This window comes from Canis lupus, chromosome 7 (genome assembly GCF_003254725.2).
Source record: "Canis lupus dingo isolate Sandy chromosome 7, ASM325472v2, whole genome shotgun sequence".
Taxonomy (NCBI): Eukaryota; Metazoa; Chordata; class Mammalia; order Carnivora; family Canidae; genus Canis; species Canis lupus.
In genome coordinates this window covers 30,542,041-30,555,193 of record NC_064249.1, presented here as the reverse complement: position 1 = coordinate 30,555,193, position 13,153 = coordinate 30,542,041, and the positions used below count along the sequence as shown (strand labels likewise).

Below are 13,153 nucleotides of genomic sequence, written 5' to 3'. Positions count from 1 at the left end.
TATCTTACAATAAGTAGTAAAGAAAAAAGCTTAGAAAAAGATCAAGTTTTGTTGGTTTATACCTTGTTTGATTCCAAAAAGGACTTAAGTTTATGATGGTCTTCTCAGATGAATATTCGTTCTCGAGTGTTTGGCTCTGAAGTGACAGTTTGGAATTCCCCTAAGAAATATTGACCTACCTGCTTTGCACAACAGTAGAACACTATTATTTTCATTAGTCAAACTGAAAACATGCCCCATTATAGGAAAGTAGACTCTGCTCTTCGATTACTTTGTGACCTGCAGTCTGAATATTACTAAGAAGGGAGGGGTGACATGAACTACACCAAATCAGATTATTTATGCACTGATTTCATTGAACCCTGCCTCATTTCATAAAGGACTATTCTCCACCCCACTCCCATGTCTCCAAGGAATCTGAACCTGAACTAGGAGACAGAAAAAAAAAAAAAAAACCCGCTAATTATTGGCCATGGCTTGGTAAAGACAAACAGCCTTGACCTACTAAGCACAGACTGAAAGCCAAGACGATATCCACCAGACAGCCAGGTGGGCACAGTAGTTTTATGCTCTGCAGTTGCTCCCTATTTTAATTCTCTTCTTGATCAGGGCCTGCCTTGCTCTCTGTGCCAAAGCCAGTCTTGATCTGAAACACTCATCCCCTATCTGGTAAAGGAAGAGCTCCGTCTCTCTTCTGCCACAGGTGGGGTGCAAAGGGACCTGAAGCAAATGACATGGAAGTAGTAAAGCCATGAAAGCCTGGCAGCAGCAGCAGACCAGCCCTCTGTTTTTTCTCCTGGCCCTGCTGGGCTGCCTTTACTCCAGTGTCCTCTCATCAAGGCCATCCACCCCTAACCTGGCTCATGGTGTCATTCTTAGGGACCTGATGGGCACTGCGGACAGGAAGCCTGCATCTCCATAAAAAGTGGTCTAAAGTGCCCTCTGGTGGTCACTCAGACATAACAGACATAATCTCAATCATGAAGCACCTACTAAAAAAACGTAGTTGACTTTCCAAATTGGATCTTACCTGAATATGTTCTTATATGGTATCAATGAATATAAAACCCACAACCAGTGAGTAAAGGGAGAAAGAGAGATATACACCCTCAACCTAATTCTATCACAAAGTACCTTGGCACCAGAGACACCATGGGAAGCCCCTTGATGAATGCTGCATTCTGGCCATCCCCCAAATTGCAGAACACCATGAGCTGTTTACCAATGGGAAAGAGTCAAATTATTCACTGTAAGCTCTGAAACAGCCAATAGGTGATTTAACATCATGCTAAAATAGAAATGCAAAAGGCTTTTGACAGCAATGAAAGTATATTAACATCTATTTAAGAAAATAAATCCAACACATTTCATGAAAATAATGCTTTTAATTATTTTGAGTGAAAAACCTATTTTACCAAGTTTAATGTAAATCATTTTTCTTAAACAGAAGCTGTTTGCTGGATTTTAGGCTCATTTTGTAGTTTTAAAACAGAACTCATATTCATCTTCTTTTCTTAGCCATTTAAGGATTCGGCAGGTTGGTTCCTGACACCCCTCTTTAGGAGGGACCTTCCATCATCTTCTGAAATCATATATATAGATAATAAAATGAAACAGTTTCTTCTTTTCTGAAGAATTGTGATTTTTTTTTTAACCTTATCTTCTCTCTCGTGACCCAATTAGGTAGTAACAGCATGGCAGCCATTTAAAGATTTAGAGAGCTGAGCCCACTGCTGAGAGCAGCATTATTTTAAAAAGCTACAGTGCAGTTGGGGGCAGCAGGTTATAGGCTTGGCTTAGGCTGGTCTATGTCCGATAAACTTTACTTACAAAAGAACACCAGAAATTACTTACACGAAATTTCCTGCATCCTTTTTTCTTTTGCAAGCCCATTTGGGGACAAAAAATAAAATAAAATAATGTGTACCTATATGTAGGTGTGTGTTTTGGGTGAAGACACAGATTATACAGTGTCCACTTAGGTGGGGAAATCAAATTCAGGAAAAGTTTTACGAACTTCTGTTCTAGGTAACTATCACTTTAGACTTGAAAAGTGGAAAAAAAAAAAAAGTTCTTCATAAGAAATAGTTTTGCCCTCTGTAGGATCAACACCACCCAGACTGTCAGACACACATGGACCACAAAGAGGAAGTCCCATTTGTGTCTCACCACGGTTTGACATGGCTGTGCACGGTAACACAGGCCACCGGACAGGCACGGGCAGCTCAGGTGTGGCCATGGGTAAGTGAGGACCTCTCCCCTGAACCTCTCCCAGGAAGTAAGGATACATTTTTTAGTACCTTCAAATGCCAATGGGCAATCTAAATCTGGCACCTGCTCCTCTTCAAGGAGTACCTTTGGGAAACTGGAGCATTTGCATTTGGAACTAATGGAACAAGATTTCCTTGATCATAATGAAAGACACCCCTCTATGAAAATGGCTTCAAAATTTGCAAAAAAAAAAAAAAAAAGAAAAGAAAAGAAAAGAAAAGTCTAGCAACCACATCTTCCAAGAAATCCAGGAATAGTCCAACTTGATTTTGTAAGTAAGCAAGCAAGCAAAGCAAACAAATCAATCTGGGAAATGTTCTGGAGAGGAACACTAAGCCCTTCAGGTCTGTATGAGCCATCCTAAGCAACCTCCCGGGTGTCATTAAAGATGCTGTATTTTGCTTCACCTAGGGAGAGGAAGAGAGAGGAAGAAGGATTATTTCATTAAACTGAGTTTAACAAATCTTACAAGTTAATCATTCTAGGGAATGATCAGAGAAACTCCTGATCCAGAAGTTTAGGATTTTGAGTTAATTTCAGTCATTTTGGTGTAGTGAAGAACTGCCCGAGTTTATGCACATTCCTGAGTGCTGGTATCAACAGGTTTAGGGTGAGGCGTCGGAAACTTCATTTTAGCCAGAAGCCCCGCCCTGTGAGTGTGGTGTCGACATGCTCCAGTAGAGGCCTGTGGGACGCAGCACTGAGGAGCAGCTGTGGCTGCTGGCTATCCCATGGAGGATACCTGACAGCTTGGCGGGTTTAAAAGACAAAAGCAGTCGAGAACAGAAGGGGCCCTGAACATTAAGCAAAACAGCGGTAACATGGCAAGTGCCCTCCCACACTGAGTCTAGCTGGGATCCCTCTTCCTGTGACAGTCTGACCACAGCTATCAGGAAATCCATCTCCAGGTGAGGGAGACCAGGTAAGTTTATAACCTGCACCTGTAACTACATGTGCCTTCGTGGGCATGTCAGAGAAGAGATGAAGCCTGGGGCAAGCATCCTGCTGCTCACACTTAACAGTGACAGGAGGCAACTGCTTATACTTGGAAGGATGGCCTGCTCAAGGGTTTCAGCAGATACGCGGTTTGACAGAAAAACCTTCCACTCCACATGCAAATATACTCGTGGCCTGGACCCAACAGTCCAATGAGCCAAACCAGATTCAGTAGGCCCCATATGAGCCCTACTAAGTGGCACTTATACGAAGCCTTTTCATAAGACTCCACCTGAATGCAACAGATTTCAGACGCAGATGGCTTTATGGCATTCAAAGAAATAGCATCTTCCAAAACTGACATGGGCAAGCTGGCCAAGACGGCTGCCATCCGGTAAAGCTCCAGAGTGCCCACGAGGCCCCTGGGAGTGGTTCCCTCCGAGCATGCAGGTTCTCAGCCCTTACAGACATCACTCTCTCCTGAGCTACTGAGCAGCTCTGATGACAAACCAGGTGGGTGGGATGGTGAGGGGCCCACTCCAGGACTCTGAAATGGACGATTAATAGTCAGACGAGTTCCTAAAAGTCAGCTTTAGGGCTGCCTCTCCCTAGGATTCTGGTGTCCTGCATAGAAGGGGTTACATCCTGGTCTAGACTTTGGTCCTCCTCTTATCTCTGAGCTGCAGAAAAGGCTCACTAGTCTGTGTAATAAAATGGGAACCTCAAATTTATCTATTTCTACTCACTTATTCAATACAAAGACTTACAGGCAAGCACATTTTTATTTTGTTATTAAAGGAAGCATTGCCCTTGGGCATGTTATTTATACAAAAATAACTGTACTGGGGATCCCTGGGTGGCTCAGCGGTTTGGGCGCCTGCCTTTGGCCCAGGGCGCAATCCTGGAGACCCGGGATCGAGTCCCACGTCGGGCTCCTGGTGCATGAAGCCTGCTTCTCCCTCTGCCTGTGTCTCTGCCTCTCTCTCTCTCTGTGTGTGACTATCATAAATAAATAAAAATTAAAAAAAAAAAAAAACTGTACTTCGGAGATTGTCACATCTTGTAAAAGTAAACTTTAACCTTGCATAGTGGGCCTGTCATCTTACTGGCCATCCTCCTGAAAAATTCACTGCCCAGTAATAATGTTATAATTGCTGCCTCTGTATTCCTATAGAGTAAGGTGGCTTTGTCAGTCCAGAAGAGAATCACTAGCCTGTGCCTCTTCACCTGCATGCTCAAAAGCAAAATAAAAGCCATGACTGCTGGATTCCTTATTCAAACAAAGAAGCTGAGAATCTTTGTCTCAAATTATCAGTCTGACAAGTAGCTAGTATTTACTAAGCACCTTCTCTGAGCCATGCACTGTCCTAAACCCTGTTTGGGAATGAAAGAATGAATGAAGAACAAATGAATAAATAAGTAAAACCCGAGCTTTGCTGTGAAGAAATTTGCAATGGTGACAGGAAGTCAAGAGTTCAGTGTGGAACTGTTCTATAAGAGAATAAGACCCAGAATAATGAAACACTGAGAATCTAAGACCTGCAAATGAGCTACAGTGTACAAGTCTGACAGTATCATCACCCTGATCTCTGCAAACAGCACTCAGCATCACAGGTAGAAGTGCATCATATGAATAATACCGGTTTAGGAGCCTGGCCAGCTAGCAGAGAGGTAAGCAGAAAAATGGGCTCTCAACCTGGTTAGAAGCAAGGTGGGGGCCCCAGAGCTAGAATGCTGGGGTCTCGATCCCAGCACCAACACGTACTGGCTGTCAGACTTCAGGCAAGTTTCTTACTTTTCTGTGCATCGGCTCTCCATCTGACAGCTGAAGAAAAATATTACCTAGCATCTTATGGGGAGAATTCAATGAGCGCAAAGCAGAGCACAGCACCAAGCCAGCACAGTGCCCTGCAAGCAACAAACACTCAGCACGCACCAGAAGTGTTACTGCTGCTGTGATCACTGGTTTCCAGGCCTGGAAGATGGCAGCTGAGGCCACTGACCCTGGGAAAAGCGCAGGCCTCTGTATTCCTTCATTCAAACCATGGCCTAATTTCAAAGGATCTAACCACACCCTTCTTCCCTGTCCTTTTCCCATCTTCAGGCTATCTTCATTCTTTCCTGGGGCCCCTTGGGTGTTGACTGCCCCCCACCCCACTCCTGCTGGGTGCCCCCTATGGCCCCTCAGCACTCACAGCACTGGGGGGGATGTGCACGGGGCTGTGTGCTCAGACTCAGATGTGGACCATTCAGAGTCTGATTCTCATAGGAAAATGCCATCACAGGCCAGCCAGGGCCCCAGAGCATTGCTTTAAAACAAGGTCTCAACCTGCTGTGCAAGCCTGTAGGCAGAGCTTGGGGGTTTGTGAACTTGGATGGAAAAAAGTATTTTCATTTTCATTAAGCTCTAATTGAAGTGTATCATTTCCTTCAATGATGAATGTAGGCAACAAACCTCAGTGGTGATAGCATATCTGTGACTGTCACCAACAGAAATAAAGAAATCACACTCTCATATTGTGTTAAGAGTCGTCGCAGATGCCTGAAAATATTCAGTCCTCACTATTCAGAAAATAGTGTAGTAATGTTATAGACGCACCATTAAACCTTATTTAATATGTTCATTAAGTCATCAACATATTACTACACTACACATTTAAAAATATTTTTTTAGGACAGCCCGGGTGGCTCAGCAGTTTAGCGTCGCCTTCAGCCCAGGGTGTGATCCTGGGGACCCGGGATCAAGTCCCACATCGGGCTCCCTGCATGGAGCCTGCTTCTCCCTCTGCCTGTGTCTCTGCCTGTGTGTCTCTTATGAATAAATAAATAAAATCTTTAAAATAAATAAATAAAATATTTTTATAAATGTATTTCAATAGAGTTGGTTTACATTGTATTTCCTGTGTATTTTATACATTTTAAATATTATTTAAATATTATTCTAAAAATATTATTTTGATGGGGGTAATAGGCTTTACCAACTTGCCAAAAGGGTCGGTCCATGGTACAGAAAGCAGCTGAGACCCCTCCCCTTGCTTTAAAAGATTGAGGACCGCTGATAAAAGTTGCAGTACTAAAAAGATGTGCAAACACTTACTGAACTGTGACATTATAATATTCTTCAGGTGTCACTATTTTTGGTCCACCAAAGTAGTCCAGGACCCAGATGTTGGTTATATTCAACTTGGCAAAGAACCAATTATGGCTGGAAGGCCAGGTCTTCATTTCAGGGTGTCGGACAAACAGTGAATGCTTGGCAAAGTCCATTTCCGTCTGATTCACCTGAGGGACATAAATGATGTGAGCAACTCATAGCAGCAACACTTGGTTTCCTCACCTGCTTAGGATAGGTGATCCTAGCATCCTACACATCCTGAAAAGTTTATTCAGTTACAAATCCTGATCTGAAACTTTAGGAATCAGGAGAAAATGAAGGAACCATAAAGGTAAGCAGACAACATCCGAGCATTCAGGTGTGAGTGGTACAGATACTGAGGTGGGAAAGCATCACAAGCACCAACTTCTGTTGCTCCATAGTCACTCTGAGCTATCAGAGAACCAGCACGTGGCATATAATAAAGTGTTCAGGTGCTTTCGTTGTGTTACATCAGCACACATATCCTATAATAAGCAGATGTTAAACATGGAGATGCAAATCCAGAAAGGACAGAAGTCTCTGGAAAAAGTGCAGTGGACCTCAAGAGCATTTGCTGCCCATCCCCCACCTCCTGTTCATGAAACGCAGCCACGGAGATGCATCCACACAGAATTTCCAGACCATTACTCTAACTTGTCTGAGGTTGTCATGAGAGATAAGGCCAAAAAGCAAATCTGCTGGCCCGGCAATTAATCAGCTGTGATACCTTGCCCTCTGCCCTGCAGCATTCACCCCACTGCCTAAATTCATGTCTAGTATTTAGTAACGGGTACCCCTCTTGGAGCTTCTATGGTATGCTCTCTGCCCTGAGCCACTGGTAAAATATGGAGACAAGGAACCCACACATGCGAGATACTGTGTGTGTGTACAACACTGCCAGGGGCAGAGAGCTCTGGTTGAACAGATGTTCCTCACAGGGAAGGTGAACAGCTGTTATATCTGTTCAGCTTCAAAAAATCCTTCATTTTCTGCCTAAGTTCTGATTGAACACCTATATGAAATCAACTGATTTAAGCCTTTGGTTTTCATGAAAGTATACACTAGAACATATTCTAACGCTGTATCTCAATCACAAATCATTTTCATTTTATACTTAAAATGTCTCTTCTTTCATTGTTCATAGATGGTGCTCTTCTCAAACCTGTCTCTGTTCTCGTGGAGTAACTACTCACCTTGGTGACGGTTCCTGACAGTATTATGTGCGCACAGAGGGGACTCTGGGGGTCAAATCCCTTCTTCCTGCAGAAGTTGGTCTGTGCCAAAGACATGGTCAGCGTAGCATGTGGATTCTCCTGCACAGAGAAAATAAAGATCCTCGTGTGTGAGATACTGTCTCTGGAGAGGTACTAAACTTCATAAGTTATGTACACACTGTCCCTAGAGCTGCATATTCTTCCATGTGAATTATAAAACACCACCTACCACTTGAGAAAATTTCTAGTGGGGTAGAGATTGAGCTTGACGTTTCCTCCCAAGAAGCAGGGGCTAGGGTTCCATTTTTAAAATTCACTGACTCAGTGAGAATTATTTTAAGACTCTTTTTTCTTAAACTCTTAATCTGTTTCATAGTCACCAGAGAAATGACTGTCACAGCATCACTGAAATACAAGGCTGCTCTAGAGCCTTTACTGAAAGGCTCGAAAGGGTTAGACTCTTAATATGCAACTGGTACATAAAAACCATTGTTCAACTAGCTAATTGTACAATTTAAGCAAGAAAGTTGCTGAATCACGTTTTTTGGTTATCTTATGCTAGCAGAAATCGTCACATGATCTCAAAATTGGAGAAGTTGTTTGTTCCTGTTTTAGTCGTAAGAATGCCTCGACTAAAAAAGTGTGAAGCAAGCAAAATTCTTCTTTCTTATTCAGAAATCAGCTTCACAAAAGACATTGTTGACAGATCACAGCAAAATTCACATGTTGCGCTTAGTGCTTTAAATTCCAAGTAGCTCGCGTGGCAAATTCTGCTATCTCATGGTGACCTAGCAAAAGGAGGAGTATGGAGAAAGCTCCTTGAAATCATGTAGCTGTAGCTAAACACTCACTGTTTGTACACTACTGGGCAAGGAGCCATAGGAGACCAAAAAAAAAAAAAAGTCTCTCCTTTCCCTGTGACTTTATAATCTGGTGGATGGAAAAGTCAGACATAAACAAAACATAACTAGTGCCTAATGACAAGAGGTCAGAAGGCATATAACTAATTGCCAGGCGAATGGATCAGTTAGGTATATTCAAAGTCTAGTACAAAGAGATGTCAACACAGCCTGGAATCGTTCGACACTCCACAGAGCCTCATAAGATATTCAAAACCAGGACAGAAGCGGGATGATGTATTAAAGAGTAAGGGAATTTCAAAAACAGAACCGGGAAAATGTGGCACATGGTTGTGAGTTGAGTAATGAGAAACCCAATCTGCTTAAAAGAGAGGCTCTGGGAGGGTTGGGGAGGATGTGAGGTTGGGGGGGGTAGGTAGTGAGGGTGGCTCAACTCCAAGCTGAGGAGTCAGGATTGTGCTATGTAGCCTGGCATCTGTCTGTGCTTTCCAAGAACCACATACATGGAGAACTTGTTAAAATGCTGGTTTCTGGGCTCCATTCCCAGCCCTGGTATTTGTATTTTTAACAAAACATCCCAAGTGAATCTTATGCAGCTCCAGGCAACCAGATGTTATTAAAGGTTTCTGGGCAGAGGGCAATGCTGAGTGGTATTTTGTTCATGTCAATCTGGTGGGTAGGGTGACAGGGAGAAGACAGAGGTCAAAAGGAGGAAAAGTAGAAAGTATATACCAACCTGACTGGTTAACTGATGGAATCAGACTAATTCTGATGTGGCCACACCTTTTCACTGCCATCGTGGAGAACCAATCCTGGATAGGTTCCTTACACTGCCTTTCTAGACCTGTCAAAGACTGGGGCTGGAGTTCGACCTGGCAGCCATTAGTGGCTGGTTACAGGTGATTCCCACACCTCTGAGTCTTAGTTTTCACCCTTCCAACAGAGCAGATGACCACATCAGCATGGGTTTAAATATAATCTTGCATACAGTGGTTTTCAATTCCTCTCCCTCATTAGAAACATCAGGGAGGGATTAGGGAGCTGTTTTTTAATAAAATGTGTTTTTTTTTTTTTTAATTTATTTATGATAGTCACACACAGAGAGAGAGAGAGAGAGGCAGAGACATAGGCAGAGGGAGAAGCAGGCTCCATGCACCGGGAGCCCGATGTGGGACTCGATCCCGGGTCTCCAGGATCGCGACCTGGGCCAAAGGCAGGCGCTAAACCGCTGCACCACCCAGGGATCCCAAAATGTGTGGTTTTTTAAAAAAGATTTTATTTATTTATTCATGAAAGACACAGAGAGAGAGAGGCAGAGACACAGGCAGAGGGAGAAGCAGGCTCCATGCAGGGAGCCTGATGTGGGACTCGATCCCGAGACTCCAGGATCACACTCTGGGCCAAAGGCAGGTGCTAAACCGCTGAGCCACCCAGGGATCCCCTAAAATGTGTTTTTAATAAAGTATCCCGGTACTGTATTTTTTAAAGTATTCCCAGATGACCGTGTTTGCAGCCAAGGTTGAGCATTGCTCACTGAGCAGAATGAGCTTGCTTTGGGCAAATGTCTGAGAGTGGGGTGGGTGGGGAATAAGAAAAGGGTGAACGAGGAGGTGCGTGTGTCTTAAAGAGCAGCAGTTTGTTTTTGCTCAGAGAATTCGGGTCCTCGGAGGTACAGATCTTCCAAGAAACTAGAAACTTAGATTTGTCATTGAAATCTCAATTTTTGAATGTTAGTAACTACACTAGCCTCTCCCCACCTTACCCACAGGGAATACAATCCAAGACCCCCTGTGGATGCCTGAAACCTTGGAGAGTACTGAACCTTATACAGACTATGCTTTTTCCTATACACACACATCCCTATGATAAAGTTTTAATTTATAAATCAGTCATAGTAAGAGACTGGCAACAATAACTAGTAATAAAATAGAACAATTATAACAATATACTGTAATAAATGTTGGGTGAATATGCTCACTCTCTCTCAAAATACCTTAGTGTCCTGTAGTCACTATTCTGATGATAATGCTGAGATGTGATCAGATACCTATCGGATCAGGTGAATCAGGGTAGGCTCTGTGACCTAGCACTAAGCTACTACTATTCGCCAGTACCTCAGGAGGAGAATCACGTGCCTCTGAAATACAGCTGACTGCAGGCAGCTGAAATCACGAAGTGTAACTGAGGATAAGGGGGGACTCCTGTAACTAGAGTTTATTTAAAAAACAAACGGGGGATCCCTGGGTGGCGCAGCAGTTTGGCGCCTGCCTTTGGCCCAGGGCGCGATCCTGGAGACCCGGGATCGAATCCCACGTCAGGCTCCCGGCATGGAGCCTGCTTCTCCCTCTGCCTATGTCTCTGCCTCTCTCTCTCTCTCTCTCTCTGTGACTACCACAAATAAATAAAAAAATTAAAAATAAATAAATAAATAAATAAAATAAAAAAAAATAAAAAACAAACGGAACTCTGTGTCAGCCAAAGAAATCCGGTCTGTGGGACATATGCAGCTCTCGTGCCACTATTCCTGTGGTCTGTATTTTGAAGGCAGACAGACTTGACATAAAATTCCAGTTTGGCTCCTGGCTCTGGGCAAGTCACTCAACCTATCCAAGCCTCAAGTTCATCTGCAGCCCACTCCTGGACTCTGTGGCTGGAGCCCCTCGGGCTGTAGAGCTGTGACACCACTCTTGGGACAGCGGGGATCCACCAAGGGCTTGTAAGCACGGCCCTGCCACCAAAGCTGGGCACAGGCTGAGCCCTAGACCTCATAACATCAGTTCTGCTCCTTTCCAGGGAAGGCAGTGTGCACAGGAGTCCTAAAAGCTGCAGTAGTCGCTCACGACGTTGTGTATTCCCTCCCTGCTGCTGAAAGGCAAATTCTTAATTCAGGAGAAGGGGAGGCCTTGTGAAATTCTAGAATACCACAACCGTGCCCCGGGGCGACCCAGGGGCGAGAGGTCCTCCGCGTAGGTGGCGGGGGCGGGGGCGTGCGTGGAATTCCCGCACTCGGTGGCGGACAGAACGCTGCGGGGCAGCCCGGGTGGCTCAGCGGTTCAGCCCAGGGCGGGATCCCGGAGACCCGGGATCGAGTCCCACGTCGGGCTCCCTGCATGGAGCCTGCTCCTCCCCCCGCCTGTGTCTCTGCCTCTCTCATGAATAAATAAATTAAATCTTTGGGAAAAGAAAAAAGAAAAAAAGAACGCTGCTCTCCCAACGCGGGGCCGGGAGGTAGGAGGCTGGGCTCCGCGGCGCGTGCACACGCTCCCCTCCGGCGCCCCCCGCCCCCCGCCCCCCGCCAGGGCCGACCTTGGGCCCCGCGGCCGCGGCTCACCTGCAGGTTGCCCACCGACTGCTGCAGCGGGCTCAGGTAGAAGTAGGGCACGCCGCTGCCCGCGCCCGGGGGCCCGTCGCTGAGCGAGAGGACGTCGGCGAAGGCCCAGCCGCGCACCGCCGGGTCGGTGGACAGCGAGGCCAGCGCGCCCCAGTCGCACACGTGCGCCACGAAGCGGGCCACGCGCGCCGCGTCTTCGCGGGGCGGCAGCGGGGGCAGCTGCGCGGCGGCGTCCCAGTCCCCGTGACCCCGGCCGCCCCGGCCCCGCGCCGGCGACACGAGCAGCGCCGCCAGCGCCGGCGCCAGCAGGGCGGCGAGCAGCGAGCGCGCGGACCCTCGGGCCCGGCCGGCCATGACGACGACGGCGGCGACAGCCCAAAGCGCCGCGACCTCCAGGGGTCGAGGGTGAGCCGGCGCCCCTGGCCCCGCCCCCCGCGGCGCGGGCCGGCCCCGCCCCCTCCGAGGGGGCCAATCGGGAGTCCGGGAGCGGGGGGCGGGGCCGTCTGTGCGCCCCGCCCCCTGCGCGGAGCCCGCTTGTTTGTCCGGCTCCCTGCGGCTGCCGCCCGGACGCGCTTTTTTTTTTTTTTTTTTTAATTTATGTATTTGCGAGAGAGAGAGAGAGAGAGAGAGAGAGAGAGAGAGAGGGCGTTTCTAGGGCAGCGGGAGAGGAAGAAGCAGACTCCCCGCTGAGCGGCTTGCTCCCAGCACCCCAAGATCGTGACCTCAGCCGAAATCAGACGCGCTCCCACCGAGCCTCCCAGGCGCCTCTCCCCACCGCCGCTCTTTAAGGACCGTGACGTTGTCCCAAATGTGAAGTTTGCTTTGTTTGGTAGATGGAACATGGAAATCGTCCTGTTAGGGGAAGACTGCTGGCTACACACACACACACACACCCCTTTTAAAAATACCTTTGGGGGGGATCCCGGGGTGGCGCAGCAGTTTGGCGCCTGCCTTTGGCCCAGGGCGCGATCCTGGGGATGCGGGATCGAATCCCACGTCGGGCTCCCGGTGCATGGAGCCTGCTTCTCCCTCTGCCTGTGTCTCTGCCTCTCCCTCTCTCTCTCTCTGTGACTATCATAAATAAATAAAAATTTAAAAAAAATACCTTTGGACACAGCCGCTAGGGGATTGACAGTCTACCCTCTGTATCCCATGCACAAATTTGAACTTACTGAAACCAGCTTGGGACCTGTTGAGTCATCAGAGGGGTCAGTGATTTCACAAATTTCTCACCCTTATTGACCCTCCCACGCCACGTAAATAGCATTTCCCTCTTGCTCCTGCTAAGAATCTTCTTACAGGAGGAGCATTTGGGGCATCCCTCCCCTATGCCCCACCGCCCTTCCCTTCCTCGGTTGTGGGCATGGCTACCTCACTCGGGTCTGGATCCATTTTTTCAGGCGTG

At 46.7% G+C, this 13,153-nt stretch overlaps 1 protein-coding gene across 3 annotated transcripts; it reads right to left on the bottom strand.

The window, feature by feature from the left end:
* Positions 1–1,365: 1,365 nt before the first annotated feature.
* CREG1 (cellular repressor of E1A stimulated genes 1) lies at positions 1,366–12,119 on the bottom strand. 3 transcript variants are annotated; one of them, XM_025430477.3, is made up of 4 exons: positions 11,749–12,117; positions 7,537–7,656; positions 6,305–6,489; positions 1,366–2,678 (listed from the first exon to the last, which is right to left on the bottom strand). In XM_025430477.3, the coding sequence occupies exons 1-4, from the start codon at positions 12,100–12,102 to the stop codon at positions 2,675–2,677; spliced, it is 663 nt and encodes a 220-aa protein (XP_025286262.1). In that variant the 5' UTR covers positions 12,103–12,117; the 3' UTR covers positions 1,366–2,674. The 3 variants fall into 3 exon arrangements, with proteins under 3 accessions (XP_025286262.1, XP_035575275.1, XP_025286264.1); XM_035719382.2 differs by lacking the exon at positions 1,366–2,678 and adding an exon at positions 5,118–5,211 and having other exon boundaries at positions 11,749–12,119; XM_025430479.3 differs by lacking the exon at positions 1,366–2,678 and having other exon boundaries at positions 6,301–6,489.
* Between the last annotated feature and the right edge of the window lie 1,034 nt (positions 12,120–13,153).